General features: G+C 39.4%; 1 protein-coding gene across 1 annotated transcript; it reads right to left on the bottom strand.

The window, feature by feature from the left end:
- Window positions 1–18,776, bottom strand: septin5b (septin 5b). The gene is made up of 12 exons (XM_003439477.5): window positions 18,388–18,776; window positions 18,245–18,255; window positions 15,196–15,286; window positions 12,931–13,017; window positions 12,676–12,799; window positions 9,678–9,812; window positions 9,478–9,595; window positions 6,677–6,778; window positions 4,061–4,157; window positions 3,816–3,951; window positions 3,103–3,205; window positions 1–2,913 (listed from the first exon to the last, which is right to left on the bottom strand). Exons 1-12 carry the CDS (start codon window positions 18,428–18,430, stop codon window positions 2,851–2,853), a joined length of 1,110 nt encoding a protein of 369 aa, XP_003439525.1. The 5' UTR covers window positions 18,431–18,776; the 3' UTR covers window positions 1–2,850.
- Between the last annotated feature and the right edge of the window lie 344 nt (window positions 18,777–19,120).

The raw sequence follows: 19,120 nt of genomic DNA on the forward strand, positions 1-19,120 counted from the left end.
TAATTTTACACAAAAGAATTGTTTTATTTGTACTTCTATTGGCCTTATTATACTGTAAATCACTGTGTTACACTGGTAACAAAGAAAACTGTATCATCACCATATAATACAGCTAGTATGTTACAAATATGGGATGTAGAACAATTTTAATTTAGGAACTATTCTCTAAAGCATTTTCAAAACCCCTGACATGACAGTCCATAAAATAACATCCGTAATATGGTAAGCATTAGTGTTTCTTACACAGTAAGGATGTCGCCATTTAACCATGAAATTAAAAATAAAATATTGAGTCATTAATGCACATATGACAATATCATAGTTGTAGTAAATAGTTGTACAAAAGATCCATATAAACAGAAAAAGTAACTAATGAACAACAGACACAAAAAGCCAAACAACACAGCGTTCCTCTAAATCCAAAACAATTTGCATAAAACTAAATCCTCAGTTGAGGAATTATAGCCAAAGACGCTTGGTTTAAAGAAGTACTCTGACTGAGCCTTCTTCCTTTAATGTTTATATTATTCCTCGTACTGGAAGGTTCACCATCACTTGTCTGATCCTGCATGTAACATTTGATCTGTGATTTTTTTTTTAAATAATGATTGAAAAGACTGATGTTTACCAACATATATGTTTTTATTATAACTATATTCTGTTGGTTAGAAACAAAGCGTTGATTCTGTTGGGATTTCTTTGACCTTTTTCCCATATTGTTTTCATCTTCTTACACAGCCACAAACACTGAAACAGTGTTCATCTGTCATAAATTAGAGTTACCTGTTAATGATTTATGGTAATATATACAAGCTGATTTTTAATCTTGTGTGGGGATTTCAGTATTCCAAACTTTGGTTCCATATATCTTGTTTATAATGTAAAATCTCTGATGAACATGTTGTAAAAAGATTATAAAGCTCTGATATGATGGCTTTTTATTGTTTTTGTACAGTTTCAGTGAAAGTCTCATCAGCTCCATGTATATGTATTTTGACTTTAAATGCATACATAAAACAAAGTTCCAGATGAATCTGACTGATAGTATTATTGCTGTAATTATTATTACCGTTACTGTTATTATTATGATAGATATTGCAACTTTTTTGTTACCATAGCAATCATGAAATAGAAATCTGATATTGCAACAGTCCAGTTGTATATAATACAGAAACTATCTTGCACTGAAATGCAAAAAGGCAACATGAAATACACCTGATAACCCACAAGTGATTATGTCTTACTGGATTCAAGTTGGTCTTGAAGTCAATTTATGACTATCCCTCTATAGTAGTGGCCACTTGGTATATGATCAAAACTAATTGTAACATTTGTAACATACAACAAGCTATGAGGACTGCATGAACAGCATACTCTGCTTGTGGCTGAGGCATTTTAGACTTAGTGCAGACAGCTGTAAGTAGGAAATACTGGCAGACTCTGTCTGCTCATTCAGGTATATCTTTTTGCCAAACAGTGGAACTGCTTCATCTGTTTTGATGCTGCAGACCAACACTGATCATTCACTGTGAATGTCATGAAAGACAAAATAAATTAGAGATGGTTTTATTTTTCTTTGTGTGGGATTGTAGAAATACCAAATATTCTTTAAAAAAAATAAAAACATAAAAAGTTGAATTTTGCATATTATGTCCCCTTTTAATACATGGATTTAAAAAGCATTTTGGCATGATCTTGTTTATCATGCAACCCTTAAAAGAGAGCCTATTCTGCAAATTTCCAGCTTTACTTTTATTTTTCTACAAACCGCTAGGACAGGTAGGGGGCGGTTCTGTATTCACGTCTGTGTGCACCAGATGATCACATTATGAATACCCACTCTCACTGACATCATACAGAGCCAAAACCAGAGCTCATGTGAAACTCTGGCCATGTTTAAATAAATAAATTCAATTGTGTGAACATCGAAGACTATAACGGCACTGAAACAAAATAGGTCCCCTTTGACTTTTTAGGATTGATATCTTTTTAGGTTGCACATTACTCTTCCTCGTCAAAAATGCCTAGATTATTCACAATGCAAGACAACTGCTGACAGATGTGTGGGAGACTGTAATGTGCTTATTAACTGTACATTATATAAAAGATGGATGCACCGACAGGTTAGAAAAGTTCAGCCAATGCAGAAGAGTCTTGATGTGTAATACCCCACCCAACCATCTCTGGGTTTAATAGAAACCCATTCAAAAACATCAGCATGTCCCCTTAAATACTTTATATTATAATTTCAGTATTATGGGAAATAAGTTATTAGACTACTCCTGATCCTGACTCCTGATCAGGACACTGATTATATTAAGCCTGATTAAGCAGCTATTAAACCTCAAAGAGCAGTGTGTTTCTCCAGTCAGCATTTCAGTTTCACTCACTGTATAATCTGACCATTGTAGGAAAACCCCACATTCAGAATTAGTATTATTAGTATAGTATTGGTATTATATTACCAGCAGCTGTTCCAGCTGTTTGTCAGTCCACAAGTACAGTACAAACAATCAGTGAATAAACTACTTAATTCATTGAGGGCATACATGGAGTATTTCAAGTAAAACTAACCTAACCCTAAGCCTGTGATCTAAAGATAACAAAGTGCAAGCTGCTCCCTATTGCCTAACAAGACTCACTTGGCTAATGACTGCACTTTATCAAATGGCAAAAACATCATGCTGTCATTCATCTAATGTATTCTCTGTGACCAGAGTTTAAAGAATTGGGTGAAATACTGACACTGAAGAATTTTTCATCTCAACCCCTAAAAACATGGCATCGGTGAGGGATCACTGCCATCTAAATAAAGATATAAAGGGACAGAGATGCTGTGGGAGAGGGGAGTCACAGTTCCTGTTCATGCATCTGCTGCTGCATCTTCTGGAGCATCTGCTGCATCCTCCTCAGCTACAGACACACCAGATAAACACAAGACAGAGACAAGGGAGCAAGAGGAGCATGAAAGACAGCTTACATAATAACACATATGGGTCATCAATTCACATCAGTGTCTTGGTTATATAACACCTACTGTAATGTATTATTCAGCATCTGAGGTATATCACAGAGTCACAGAGTCATGTTTTTGACACTCACTTCTTCATCTTTCGTCTTGATAAGCTTCTCAGTCTCAATATCTGGTGTAGATAGTGGCAGAATCGGGTTGGGGCTCTCCACACGCTTATCTGCATTCATCTTACTGTAACAGGACACATAAACACGAGGGATGAGAACAACAAGCTGCCGGCTTCCATTTGTTTCATAGTCATCCATCACAGTGAACACTGGATATTTTTGTCACCAAGACAGGAAAATGAGCTAACTTGTTTTTCTGTCTCACAAAGGAAGCACAAAGTCTTAAAGCCTTTACTAACAGGATTGTTAGCTGATAATAACTTCATTTGAATTATTATGATGGTAAATTCAAATGCAAACAGAAACCAAGGCTACAAAGTAAAATTGATGAGATAACAAGTCAAACTTTTGACTTAGTAATAAAGTCACATAATTTGGCTACGCAACTAATGACACAAAATTATGAGATTAAAAATAAATGTTATGTTATTAAGTAAAAATGTATACTCACATTTGGAATATACATATATATACTGACTGCTCAATAAAACTTTAAAAAATTACAAGAAAATCATGGTCTTAAGTAGAGTAATGTAATGAAATGAACTTTTTGTCACATACTTTTTGAATATGTCAAAGTTCTACTAATCGCCCTGGTTTTGTTCTCCATATCTCAGTTTTACTCATAATTAACCTTTTTTTGTGACCATGTGTAGGTTTTGTCATGTTCACACCTCGTCATGTTCTGGATGCACTGTGCCCTGTAGTTCTCATAGTGACAGTCACTGGTGATGTCCTTCAGGTCGTGCATGTGAGTTCTTATCAGCATGGTTCTCAGCTTCACAAAGTCGCAGTGAGACGGGTTCTCCACTGCACGCAAGAAAGGATGAACGTGAGGGTGAATCCAGACAGACTGTTGGCCAATCAGAATTGGGAAAGACAGCCGCACAGCTGCAACCTCCAGTTTAGAGCTGCTTACCTTCCACAATGCCCCAGGGGTAGACCCTCCCTCTCACTCTATGACCTCGAGCCTCTACCACAGTGTTGCTACCAATCACAGCAAACGGAGTGCTCTCCTGCATCACAAGCAGCAGCCACAGAGGAAAGATTCAGATTCCTAATGTCAGAGTGAAAGTACAAATACTACTGTTTTATTTAGCGGTACTTCATTCCAAATAAGTGTTTTGAATTTTATGTTTTTATTCAGCTAGAAGTAAGATTGTATTGAAGCAGGGGTTAGTTACAGCTATCATCTGAAAACAGAAAACCATAAGGAAGGAATATGTCTGTGAAGGTTCTCAGTCATCCAGGTCATTGTAGTCTAAGGAGCTTGGAAAGAAAAGCGTCTGGACTTCTTTGAGTTGCTTGAAGACGTTTCACCTATCATCCGAGAAGCTTCTTCAGTTCTAAGGGTCAATGATGGAGAGTCCCAGATTTAAACCCAGTGGGAGTTTCCCCCCAAAGAGGGACAAAGGACCCCCTGATGATCCTCTACCTAATCACATGAGCCAAGGTGTGAAAGTGGGTGTGGGTCCCAATCAGCCAGGGTTTCGGGTGAGCTCATTGTGAAACCTGGCCCCACCCTATCATGTGATTTCCTGAGGTCAGATGGCCCAGGATGTGAGTGGGCGTTAAAGCGTCTGGGAAGGGATCTCAAAACTGGATTATAGATGGCAGACAGTTGGTGTCGTAAACCACCACCTCTGTTCAAAGATGGTCGCTCACAGTGGACGTAAATGGCTTTTCACTCCTCTTTCAAACCATCTGTCCTCTCTGTCCAAAATGTGAACGTTGGCATCCTCAAGAGAGTGACCTTTGTCCTTTAGATGCAGATGAACTGCTGAGTCTTGTCCTGTGGAGGTAGCTCTTCTATGTTGTGCCATGTGCTTGTGAAGTGGCTGTTTGGTCTCTCCGATGTAGAGGTCTGGCATTCCTCACTGCACTGTACAGCATACACCACATTGTTAAGTTTGTGTTTAGGAGTTTTGTCTTTCGGGTGAACCAGTTTCTGTCTGTGTGTTGCTGGGTCTGAAGTACACTGGGATGTCGTGTTTGGAGAAAACTCTCCTGAGTTTCTCTGATACACCGGCTACATAGGGGATGACAATGTTGTTGCGTCTGTCTTTCTTATCCTCCCTCGCTGGTGTCTGATCTTCTTTTCTGTGCATCTTTGCTGACTTTATAAACGCCCAATTAGGATAACCACATGTTTTAAGTGCTTCCTTTACATGTGTGTGTTCCTTATTTTTCCCTCAGGCTTAGAGGGAACATGTTCTGCCCGGTGGTGTAGGGTCCTAATTACTCCAAGTTTGTGTTCCAGAGGGTGATGGGAGTCAAAGAGGAGGTACTGGTCCGTGTGTGTGGGCTTCCGGTAAACTTCAATGTTGAGGTTGCCATTCTCTTCAATGTGCACAGCGCAGTTCAGGAAAGGCAAGCAGTTGTCCTTTGTGTCTTCCCTGGTGAACTTGATATTTTTATCCACGGCGTTAATGTGCGCAGTGAAGGATTCCACTTCTTGTGTTTTGATTTTGACCCAGGTGTCGTCTACATATCTGTACCAGTGGCTGGGTACTCCTCCTTTGAAAGAGCCAAGAGCCTTTCTTTCCACTTCCTCCATGTAAAGGTTGGCTACAATAGGTGACACGGGGGAGCCGATGGCGCAGCCATGTTTTTGTCTGTAGAAGCCATTGTTGTATTTGAAGTATGTTGTGGTGAGGCAGAGGTCTAACAGTGTGCAGATCTGATCGGGTGTGAAGTTGGTCCTGTCTTCCAAGGAGCTGTCTTCTTGTAGTCGTTTCCTGACAGTCTCCACTGCCTCCGTAGTGGGTATGCAAGTGAAGAGGGAGACTACATCAAAGGACACCATGGTTTCATCTGGGTCCAGGGTAAGTTTCTGGACCTTGTCGGTGAAGTCGGTGGAGTCCTTGATGTGATGTGGGGTGTTCCCCACAAGAGGTGCTAGGACGGTAGCAAGGTGTTTCGAGATGTTGTAAGTGGCTGAGTTTATGCTACTGACAATGGGTCTGAGTGGGACACCTTCCTTGTGGATCTTAGGAAGTCCGTAAATGCAGGGTATGGCATCCCCTGGGTAAAGGCGGTGATATGTAAGGCGGTCAATGATTTTGTCCCTTTCAAGGCCTTGAAGGCAAGCTATAACTTTCTTTTTGTAGCTGTTTGTGGGGTCTCGCTTTAAGGCTTCATATGTATTGTTGTCACTGAGGAGAGTAGTGATCTTTGTGTGGTAATCCGTTGCCCACAGTTGCCCACAGTGATAGGGTGGGGCCAGGTTTCACAATGAGCTCACCCGAAACCCGGGCTGATTGGGACCCACACCCACTTTCACACCTTGGCTCATGTGATTAGGTAGAGGATCATCAGGGGTCCTTTGTCCCTCTTTGGGGGGAAACCCCACTGGGTTTAAATCTGGGACTCTCCACCATTGACCCTTAGAACTGAAGAAGCTTCTCGGATGAGAGGTGAAACGTCTTCAAGCAACTCAAAGAAGTCCAGACGCTTTTCTTTCCAAGCCCCTTAGACCATAAGGAAGGAAATTAAAGACCCTGTTTTGGACATATTCAATGTGAATCCTGCTCACCTTCAGCTCTTTATCTTGCTGCTTGAACTCTTCATCTTCATCTGAGTCACAGTGAGGGAACTGATAGATCTTTATCCCATATTTATCGATCTCTTCCCTCACCTGGAAGAAAAAACACATAAGAGATGTCATGGATAGCAGCAGAACCACACACATACATACTCCCACAGAATGAGAAAATTTAGCAGGAAGTCAGTGCCCTTCTGTACTGTATATGAAGGCTTTAGAGAGATGTATGAATCATCCTGTGCTAAAAGAGCTTAAAAAGATTTGCATGTCATCACAGAACTGGACCACAATTTAGGCTTCAAAAATGAGAAAAAATGGATCCTTTATTTTATATTTTTTTGTTATGTATTAGAAAAAAATAATTAAAAATAAATCACCAAAAACAAAAAGATTTGTCCAGCTCAGACATCAAAGGTACACTTTTTATGAGACAATGTAGCTGTTGTGTGCTATGCTTGGAGCACCCAATACCAATAAAAAAGTAAATTTGAAAAATTTTGTTTAAGAAATTGTTGATTATTTTGTTATGTAGATTATATATATCTTCATATCGAATACTCTTTCTAAGTAATTTTGTATTCAGGGCCACAGAAATGTTGTTTAATAGTATTTTATATGTTTTTAACATTGTAATATTTGTTTAATTCCTATGCTTACAATGTCATAACGCAATGCTAGCACTGGGGTAAAAAATTTTGTATTGTTTCAAAAAGATGCTAGCTGTGGACTGTCACATAAATAAAGGAAGTAAATGTTCAAATGAATTTGTATTCTTTTGATAATGTGGGTAACAGGGTTGCATTGATTGAGTGACACTCAGAATAATCAGAAGAGATGAGAAAAACACAAAATATGTCAAAGTGGAGCCCATGAGGTTAACACAGAGCTCAATCATGTCACTTCCTTTCTGCTATGTATTTAATGTCTACTTTATGTCTGTTTATTTAACATTTATGTGTGTTTTTCTTGAGTTTTTGGTTGATATTTGGTCTCCAATTACAGTGCCATAATACTAGCAAAAGCATCTCCTAGTGAAAATGCAATGTGAATGCTGAAACTGTGAAGATTTTGCCTGTAAGGTTTAAAAATATTTGAAACATTCAAAGCTCAACTTTCAGAATAAGCTTATTTGCATAAGATTGCCAACATATCAGCCAGCTTAAGTGTAAAAAACAAAAGTACCAAAAACTGAAAATGTGCTAAAAAAAAAAAAAATACACAAAGTAATCTTAATTTGTAGTCTAAGGAAGACTACAATGACCTGGATGACTGAGAACCTTCACAGACATCATCTTAATTTGCTTAAATTTGTGTAAAAGAAAGAGAAAGACATTTTTCCATCCTCTTAGAGCAGGTGATGTCATCATGAAGTGGAGGAAAAAATTTCATTAGCTCAATTTTCATGTTTGTAAAGTTTATTCATGGATGTGGAAGGGATTACTATTGCAAAAATAAGTAATTAGATTACTGTTACTTTCCCGTAAGCAAGCTGTGTCACTGCGTTACTAAACCATGATTTTGTTTGTGAGAGTGTCTCATGACAATGACGTAAGCGACGTTCATGGTAACATATGTGTGCAGATCAACAATGGATAATATATAGAGTGCGGGAGAGAGTACGATCATGCAGCTTTTAAAGCTTAAGTGCTGACATTACTTTGAGTTTGACTCCGTAAAAGTCACAAAAACATTAGCGTCCGCTGTTCACTGTGTGGGAAGAAAACTTCTTTTTACAGTGAAAAAACCCCCCTAAACTTCTAAGCAAGTACCGAGCACGCTGCCACGGGAATGTGAAATTCACAGAGAAACCCCCGGATCCTCCCACTGACATGACCGCTGCAGCACCAGGCAAACCTCCACCAGCCCCATTACTGCTAAACAGGTGAAAATAGATTTAAGAGCGACAGGACTCAGTGCCGCTGAGTCTTTGATTTCATTTATTTACTACTGTGTTTTACTTGCATCTATTTGAAAGATGCAAGTAAATCACAAAACATTATTTTATTTTATGTGCTGGAATATGCAGAAAATAGGTTTAAATGTTAAACAAATTTCTTCAAGTCAAAGACTGTTGCATATAATTTAATTTTTGCTTGATACAATGTGCATAAGGTTAAAGGATTAAAACTAATAAAACAAGTTTTAAAAAGAGACTTTTTCATTTGATTACATTTTATACGATGGATTATTCAGAAAAAGTAGAATTGGACTGAAAGGTCTATTGCTTTATTACCTATTCAGGTTGTGTATCATGTTTTCAATTTTTTTTACAGTAGGTAATGACATCATGCAGTGGTGGGGAAAATGCCATGAAAAATTAAACTCTTAAAACTTAAACTGTAACTGTTTGAAAACTGTAAAAAAAAATACAACAAAAATGAGGAATACATTAATACTCGTTTAGAGTTTAAATTTTGTGCTGAACTAGTTAAGTTTCAAGTTAGGGTGGATTTAAAGAGGATTTAAAGATTTCTCCATTAATTTGTCTGTAACATAAAGTATACACAAGTAGTTAAGTGCTAAAAAGGGTCTCAGTAATGTGAATGCTTGAACACCATTCACATTAATAAATAATAAAGATTTGAATAATAATAATGTAAATGATTAAACAGCATTCACATTAATAATAAAGGTTTGGATCTCAATAATGTGAATTTTTAAACAGCATTGACATTAATTTGGGACTTTTCATTTATTTTACAGTGAAAATACTTCAGCATAAATTCACTTTTTATTTTCCACATATAAAGCTGTCATAATTGCAGTGAAATCATGTGTCTTTATGATCTTACCCTTTCTTTGAGTTTCTTTATCTCAAAGGGAGTGAGGCAGTCAGCTTTAGCGATGAGAGGAACCACATTAACTTTATCCTGTAGGGCCTTCATGAACTCTATATCAACAGGATGAAGCCTGCAGGAAGATACGAACTTCCCTGAATCTGTGTATGATACAAGTGTGCATATGTGTGTATAAGAAAATATATATATATTACCCATGTCCGAACGGGGGTATGAAGTAGAGGCAGCAGTGCACTCTGTTGTCCTGGATGTTCTTCCTGTTGAGTCCGCTCTCATCTCTGAAGTACTGTTCAAACTGCTGGTCGATATAATCTGTAATGGGCCTCCAGCTAGAAAATAATGGCATATTTGCATATTTACATGTTTTGTTAAAAAACCCATCTACTTTTCTAAGGAGTCATTTTGATCTAGAAGGTGGTTTGCTTAGCTTACAATAATAGCAAGTTTGTGTCTGTCCGAGCTAGCTTATTCAGTTCATTCACTCAAACATGGTCCAAAGCAGATAATCTGACCTTATGAAAGGAGAGTCTAAGTGGATTTAATCAGGAGGTGATATTACAATGGCTCTACATAAGCCATATATTGACATTAGTGCAAATCATGAGAGGACCACATTTTCAATTGTGGACACGTTCTCACTGTTCAGTTCAACTAAGTTACTAAACATCTCTCGGTGGTATGGAACAAGGGAAGATAATTCCTGTATGGTTGCAGTCTCTTGCAGACACTTTTTGATGAAGATTAAAATACAAAAAGTAGGACAAAAACACAGTTCAAAGGTGGTTTAAAGGCATAACATGTCCACGCTGAAAGGTTTTAGCCAGGTCTGTGGTGCTTTTTCAAATTCTTCACTCTGTATTTAGTGGTGAGTCAAACAAAATTCCATCACCGATACAAATTTTGGTGACAATAATTTAGATACAGCCAGAGAGTGTAACATTGCATTCATAGTGATATGCTGAAATACCGATTACATATACATATACATATACATATACATATACATATACATATACATTTTTTTAATTAAACTTCTAAAACATTTTTTTTTGAATATACAGGTATTAACAGTCGCTTTATGTATGACCATGTTTGGTCAAAGTTTCATTCAGATTGCTCAGATGGTTCATTCAGAGACAGGGAAGATCATTTTTGTAAGAAGAGTTTTCAAAAATTTCTATGAAATTCTAGCAGTTTATTGAATTGTTACTTACCACTAATCAGAAGATAAAGTCTGTGGATTGTACCTGTACAGTTTATAGGTACAGCCTGCTGACCAAGCTCTCCAATCTTAGTTAATAACTCCACCCTCTTGTTCAAATATTATCATTTCAATATCATTCAAAAAAAATAACATGGGCACAGCCAAAACTTTAACACTAGGCTTGACGATTAATCCACACCCAGTGGGTTACATCCAGTCCATGAAACATACAAAATAAGAATGGCGTCATCTGCAAACTACAGAGCCCAGACCTTACAAATAAAAAAAAAAGTGATCGGATCTGTACTACAATTTCCTACATCTTTGCTCTTACATCTTTGCAAGCTTTATGAAATTCAGCTAGGTCGTTTTTACATAATCTTACTGGCAGACAAGCAGAGAACAAAACAAATAGAAATCATTAATACTTTCAATTCCTTAACAGTAAAAGAAAAGCTAAATGTTGGAAATAGAGTATGAGGATGGTACATCAGTGTCAGATAGTGTCAAATGTAGTGTCAAATGTACTCACTCTACACCTATGACTGCACAGCCACTAACAACTCCAACATCATTGTGAAGTTCGCGGACGACACTACAGTGGTGGGTCTTATCACCAACGGTGATGAGACGGCCTACAGGGAGGAGATCAGCACCCTGACCCACTGGTGTCAAGACAACCATCTCACCCTCAACGTCGCAAAGACAAAGGAGTTGATAGTGGACTTCCGGAGGTGCAGAGAAGTACACACCCCCATCACCATCGACGGCGCTGCTGTGGAGAGAGTGAGCAGCTTCCGCTTCCTTGGTGTACATCTGGCTGAGGATCTTACGTGGTCAGGACACATAAACAAAACAGTGAAGAAGGCGCAGCAGTGCCTCTTCTTTCTCAGGAGACTGAAAAGATTTGGCATGAGCCCCCGCATCCTCAGGACCTTCTATCGCTGTGCCATTGAGAGCATCCTCACTGGATGCATCACCACCTGGTATGGCAACAGCACCGCTTACAACCGCAAAGCTCTCCAGAGAGTAGTGCGGTGCTCTGAACGGATAATTGGAGGTGAGCTTCCCTCCCTCCAAGACATCTACAGGAAGCGGTGCCTGAGGAAAGCGGGGAGGATCATCAAGGACTCCAGTCACCCCAGCCATAAACTGTTCAGACTACTTCCATCGGGAAGGAGGTTCTGCAGTATCCGGTCCCGAACCAGCAGACTGAGAGACAGCTTTTTCCACCAGGCCATCAGACTGCTGAACACGTCATAGACACCTCACCTTCACTACTTGAACTTCAACATTATGCACTCCACACTGTACATTAATGCCACTGTTTTGCACATGTCCAACTACCAACCTCTGTATATTTTATATATTTTATTTTATTGTTTACTCTATTTAATTTGTAAAATATGTATACATACACACACACACACACACACACATAGAAAAACATATTTAGTATACACATCCAGTAATGCATATACTCTTATATATTGTACATATATTTATTACTTTCAGATTTAGCCATTCTTATATTTTGCTTGTTTTACGTTATTGTATTTTTGCACAACTCTGTTGCTTGTGAAGCTCGCACACAAGAATTTCACTCGCATGTACTGTACCAGTGTACCTGCACATGTGACGTGACAATAAAAGTGATTTGATTTGATTTGATTTGATTTGAAATGTAGTGGCCATATAGTGGCCAAATGGATGTGAATGGGTGAATGAGGCATGTTGTATAAAGCGCTTTGAGTGGTCAAGTGTAGTAGAAAAACGTGATATAAAAATCAGTCCATTTACCATTTACCAAAGCAGTACAAGAACTACATTGTCATTAATATAAGTGGGTGAGGTGAAAAGGCAGGCTCAGATGATTAGTATGTAAGGGTTTCTAAGTAAAGTCCACTTTACTTAGAGAAATATGAGTGCTTCTTCCATTTGATGTTTATCACCATGCTGATTTTGTTGGGTACAAACTCAACCCTTACCATGCCGTGTTGTTGACAGCATCTCCAAATCCTGGGGTGTCCACAATAGTAAGTTTCAACTTCACCCCCTTTTCCTCAATGTCCACAGTGTGCTTTGTAATTTCCACTGTCTGACTGATGCGCTCTTCAGGGCAGAACAGCAAACAGATATGGATATTAAACCAGAGAGTTATACAATGACTCTGTAGTCACTGTATAACTGATGAAAGAAACAAGAAGAATGGTGTGAAGACGTCTAATAGATTAGTCACTCACCTTCAGCGTTGAGCAGCTTTCTGTCTTTATGAAGATCAGTGAGGAAGAGGCTGTTCACCAGAGTGGATTTACCTAGGCCAGACTCACCTGTAGGATACATACTGATCAGTACATCAGTGTAACAGGCTCACTGTAACATAGAAACTAATTTTATTCTCAGTTAAAGCAAGGCAGTAAGAGGAAGACATATTTTGCTTATTGCAGTGCCCACTAGCTGTCAAACACACAGGTTTGGTGTCATTACATATATTTGGTAACTTTTGCTTCATGTTAGATCAGCTGTAATTTCAAACTTGTCTTATTAATTAGTGAGGCTCGGATGAAGATTATCTGGGCCAATTCTTGTGAAGACTGAAATTTCTGTTGCTTGAATCTGCGATTTGACATGTTTACGGCAACTCTTTTTGCAGCTCATCTAAAGGCGAATAGTCTCACACACCAAAACAAATCCCTAGCCTAATGAGGACACACGCATAATCTTTCTCTTAGAATTTAGGTATGAACAAAGTCAATAGCACAAAGCAAATATAAAAACCAGCAGAAAGACGCTTTAAAGTGATCACTACGGTGATTCCACCTTAGAAACATGAACAGGTAGAAACAGAGGATGCAGCCTGACTGCTCATCAGTTTGTTGTTACCTTTTGAAGTTCACAGTCTGGTTGCTGGGCTGGGGTCAGCATTCCCTCAGCTTTTCATCAGCCTGCACCACTATTTCCCGCCTTCAGCACAAAACTGAACTCAGTTGATTGTAGTGCATGTACAAGTAGAATCAATAAGCGGGCTCGATAGGCAAGCAGACTAGCAATTCCAAGAAATTGAACTACTGGGTACTGGTTCTCTACCACAGCTGGTTCTCAATTTCCATCCCATTTTTTGGTGTGTGTCTGCGCATTGCCAAAGTGATAGTTAAATCACACAAGCATATCAAGCATATAATTGAAGTGCAATCTCTCAGCCTTAACTCAAGGGCTTTAGCAAAAGATTTGTATTAATTAACTTTTCTGTTTTATTACTCAGTTACTTGCCATTAAATATCAGGTATCATCAAGGGGTTGCAGCCATATAGTTTATGGATGCAGCTGGCTATTGAAGTTTGCTAGCATTAGCTGATAACCTAAAAATGCAAAAGCCATCTTTTATTTGCAGTCTGTGCGATACACACATTGAGCATTGATTTCTCAACTGATCAGGTAATCTCCAAAGCTATTCCTTAACAGGCAATATCAATTTCCTTCTGTCTTTATAATAACAGGACTGTGGGTCAGATATCCATGAATCTGTTCATCAATCCATCCATCAACACCTACTCTATAAGGCGCCCAGGAGGCATTCTCATTAGATGCCTGAAGCACCTTGCCTATTTCCTTTCAATGTGGAGGAGTAGCAGCTTCTCTGTCTAATGCTGAGCAAATATACTTTTTGATGTTTTCGACTGCTTGTAGTCATAACCTCATTCTTTCTACTCTTCACCAACCTGAGCTTGTGGCCATGAGTTAGGGTAAGAATGTAGATTGATCACCACAACAGACTGCAGAAGATACACCAATCCATCTGTCAGTCTTCAATCCACATTACCGCACTCATGAACAAGACCCTGAGAAAATCCTCCCCTTGGAACAGCAACTCATCCCCAACCGAGAGGGAGCTTTCCACCTTTTTCCAGTTTAGAACGATGGTTTTACGCTTGGAGGTGCTACTTCTCATTCCAGCGGTTCACACTCAGCTGCAAGTCTCTCAAGTGCAAGTTGAGGTCATGGTTCAATGAAGCCAACGGAACTACATCATCTCCAATAAGTCGAGATGATATATTAAGACCACAAAACCCAACATCCTCTCTACCTGTTGACTGCACCTAAAAATGATGAACAGAACTGGTGACAGAAGACACTCTTGGTGGAGTCCAGTACCAGTGGGAATGAGTCTGACTTATTGCTAGCAATAAAAAACAAGCTGTTACTACACCAAGCTCCCACAACAATGTGCATGATACCTCACATGAACTTTGATGGCTGTGAGTTCTGGCCCTGATATATTGATGGACATATTCTGAAATACCCACATATATACTAACTAGTCAAATTTTTAAATAAAATGCGACAAACTACTGTTAACCTTTTGCCTATAATATGTAGCTTGTTAGATGGCAATTCATATTTAAACAGGCTGTGCAGAAAGTGTAATGGGAAAGTTTGATATAATGACATCCTGTCTTGGTTTGACACTTTTGGTACATGACAAAGTTGTGTCCTTTTAAACCTCATACCTGCCACCAAGAGTGTGAAGTCAAAGCCTTTTTTCACTGACTTCCTGTGCAACTGGTTGGGCAGCGTGGCAAAACCAACATATTCTTTTTCCTGGAAACAACCACACAGATAGAAAACAGAGCAGCAGTGGTTAACCCAGAAACTTTGGTCGACAAAGAACCACCTGTGTACACCAACACAGTGGATTTCAACTCAAACAATCAAGATGTGATTGAAGTGCAGATGTTCAGCTTTAATTTAAAGGCTTAAACATCTTTCTATGGCAATAATGAGTACAATATGCTTTATGTCTTAAAGATATGCCTATAGTTTAAAAAGTCGGTATATGTCATCTAGCTTCATAGAAAGATAAAGTTGGGTATCATTTGCATAGCAACAAATATGTATGCTATGCCTTTTATTGATACTTCCTTAGGGAAGCATGTATACAGCAAAACAGAAATGGCCCCAGCATAGAACCCTGTGGAACTCCATGACTAACATCTGTGTGTGAATAAGATCCCCCATTTACATGAACAAACTGTAGCTTGTTTTATTATACGTGCAAAATCTCCAAGTATTCATAATACAGTATAGCAGGCAGTTGTTTCACAACAGGAGGGGGTGGAGAGAGTGTACAGTGAGTGCAGAGGCATACACGTGTATCTGGAAAGATGGGGGGAAAAGGAACAAGAACCTTCAAACAGAGGCTTGAAAGAGACAGATGTCTCTGATACGAACTCAGTAGCAGGTCAAATATAAATACAGGCTATCCAATCATACATTAGATTTTCTCCAAATGTTTTCATCTGAGGATATTGCAAGCTTTTAATATCAAATCTTATACACAGTGCATTAGCTGTGTTACTGAGCAGAGGCGGCTCTGAAGTTGGAGAGTGTTTTTTATGTGTGTGTGTGTGCCTGCGTGTTACTGCTTTGCTTGCATATTGACAGTTTGTCTGTGAATGTGTTTGTAAGTCACACCCACACACAGATCATAAAATACAGAGATGCAGACTGCTGCGTCTGTGTCGGCTGCTCTGACTCAGCCTCAGCGTTGCGGTCCAACATGGCACCACAACAGAAAACAGTGAAGCAGGATGAAGGCAAAAAAAAATCAATTATTAACCACTCGTGGGATTTTAGAAATATATATCTGAAAATAAAGAGTGAAGAGTGGCTGCTGTATGTAAGAGCTGTCAGAATATCTTTTTGTGAAAATAGTGTTGTGGCAGGGTGTTGATCAGCTGCAGGGGAGGGGTGTAGCGGCAATTCAGGAGGCTGGTCAACATACACCTGGCAGTAATTGTGGGATTTCACGACTCCTATTTCAGTAGATGCTGGGACCTGGAGAGGGGTGCTGAGCCGTAAGCAGGAAGCAGTAACAGAGACAGGATGATACGCCAGACACTGTCGGCCTGTGAAAATCACTGTACTTGTGTGCATAGTGTAAATAAACTTGTCATCATTGCAACTCTTTGGCTGAGTATAAGGTTGTTATGCCACAAAAATGTTCCCTCGGTTGTCTCTGATTTTCAATCCCTAAATCTCTGAAAAGCATTCATTTACCTAAATGAAATGTTAGTCCAAAGAGACTAACATAAAGTGATAAGAAACATTTTTGGAGTTGAATTCATTGGTTATGTTATGAAATTTTCATCCAAATCATCTATGTTAAATATTTTTCAGCTTTGAACAGCTTGTTACAAAAAACACACATCTTCTGACTTCTGACTAACGATATATTCTGCTCAAAATAGCTCTACACTTTCATGCTTGGACACTAAAAAATGAACTTTGCATGATTCCTAAGTCATAGAAATTGTTCTTTATCTCATACTGAGTTCATCCTCCAGATGCTCCATGCCGTCCTCCTTTAAGCTCATTTCCTTTCATTGACTGTGTGTTAGAAAAAGAAGGTTTGCACAATATAGGATGATTTTTCCAAGTTCCAAGATCGGGCTGGATATCCCTAATATGGTCATCTCAGTCACACAGCTCTGGATGAGCACAGAAGCTAGACCCACATGCTGTCAAAACTTATCTATACAAGGGGCACTCTGAACAAAGGTGGCTTAAAGGGGAAGAAACTGAAATAACTTTTCAATTCACTACCACCATAGTTAGCTGAAATAATTAACTAATCCAGTTGTACAGGATGTTTTCTAAGCAGAAATGGCAAAACCTTTGTAATTCTAGCTTCTTAGTTCAACTCAATTCAATTCAATTTTATTTATATAGCGCCAAATCACAACAAAAGTCGCCTCAAGGCGCTTTATATTGTACAGTAGATAGCACAATAATAAATACAGAGAAAAACCCAACAATCATATGACCCCCTACGAGCAAGCACTTTGGCGACAGTGGGAAGGAAAAACTCCCTTTTAACAGGAAGAAACCTCCGGCAGAACCAGGCTCAGGGAGGGGCATACTGCAAGTAGTGCAAGGGGGTTTTTTTCTGTTTCACATCACTCAGGATTAACTTGGGATCTTTAAGACTTGGAAAAGCCCAAGATGTGGAGATGTCACTGGACTAAACAGACTGACTCATTACTGAAAATTTTTAATTTTTATTAAAAACATTGACAGCCCTGCCAATGAAAGAAAGAAAAAGGCCCAAATACTGAGAAGCTGGACTCAATGAGATGATGATCAGACCAGCATAAAAGACCAAAAGTGTTCACAGAGCTGTCCAGCAGAGCCATGCTTACAGATGTGTGCAGATGTTACAAACTGCCCCCTCCCTGGCAAGACTGTCCTATGTTATTTATGTTATTTTTCCCCACCCTGTGAAAAAACTCTGGAGGCACCCATGCGGAAGTGGGGTCTCTGTTACTGCTGACCTGTAATATGCAGCATCGTTGCTGCATATGCCACTAATCTTTAAGACAGGAAGCAGCGTCAGGATCACCGCCGGCAGGAAATACTACAGCATTTCACCCGTGCAGGTGCTACGCAGAATAGGGCTTATATATATATATATATATATATATATATATATATATATATATATACACACACACACACACACACACACATACACACACTTATCTGCTGCGTGCCTCTTACCTCTCCATCATCTGAGACGTGAAGCCAAATTCCATCAGACATGAGGCAGGGATGGCAGGAGGAGAGAATCCGAGCAAACACACGTTAAAACGCTCACGCGCTTCATGGAGGCACCACTAAGCAGCCTTGCTGAGAAAGCTTACCTGTCTGGGGCGCGCGGCTCTTGTACCTGCTGTTGGCAGTCATGCTGGACACAGCTGGTGGAAAATGCGTCCGGAGTGAATGAGAGAGGCGGGTCTGAGCCGGAGCTCAGTGGGCGGAGGGCTTCAGCACGAGCTCTGACATGTGCAGAAGTAAAAAATCATAAGACATAAAATAGATAAAAACCCTCTGTCGTCGTGTGCTACTCTCTCTCCCGCAGGCTTGCAGCATATTTATTGTGTAGAGAAAAAAATCGATTGCAGTTCACGTGAAACCCCAGGGGGAGGCGTCATAACCCCATTATTGCGCAAAGAACGTCAGGTTCTATGTCATCTGTCCCCCATTCCACTGTCCTTTGTCCCCTTGACCCACATTTTGAGATGATGTGCCCCTGCTTAATAATAGACACGTCCGGCAGGGTAGGCTGCCTTCGTGGGTCAGTGCAGGTAAAAAGATCAGCCTGCTCTGCTGTGCCCACAGGCGACTCACAGTCACGTGACACTGGCTACATATTTCGGCCAGTGTGATAAATGAGTACAGAAAATGCAGCTCCAGTAAACAATGGATTACTGGAGCTGCAACAAACTCAGGTATCACGTGACAGTTAAAAAGGGAGAGGGGGATGATGGGATGAAATGCATTTATGCTCTCAGAAAGACTGTGCTGCTTTCAAAGAATGATTGTCACTTTGTTGGTGAGTCAGTGTGATATCAGGTTACTTTGCATCTTTCACTT

The sequence above is a fragment of the Oreochromis niloticus genome, linkage group LG7 (assembly GCF_001858045.2).
Source record: "Oreochromis niloticus isolate F11D_XX linkage group LG7, O_niloticus_UMD_NMBU, whole genome shotgun sequence".
Classification (NCBI taxonomy): domain Eukaryota; kingdom Metazoa; phylum Chordata; class Actinopteri; order Cichliformes; family Cichlidae; genus Oreochromis; species Oreochromis niloticus.

What these genes read in the sequence shown, in the direction of transcription:
- septin5b (XM_003439477.5), bottom strand. Translation starts at nt 18,430, where the DNA reads ATGACTGCCAACAGCAGGTACAAGAGCCGCGCGCCCCAGACAG. An exon ending in CTTCACACTCTTGGTGGCAG is followed by an intron (nt 13,018 to 15,195) that starts GTATGAGGTTTA and finishes TGTATCCTACAG; the next exon opens with GTGAGTCTGGCCTAGGTAAA. An exon ending in TCAAGACGAAAGATGAAGAA is followed by an intron (nt 2,914 to 3,102) that starts GTGAGTGTCAAA and finishes GTGTGTCTGTAG; the next exon opens with CTGAGGAGGATGCAGCAGAT.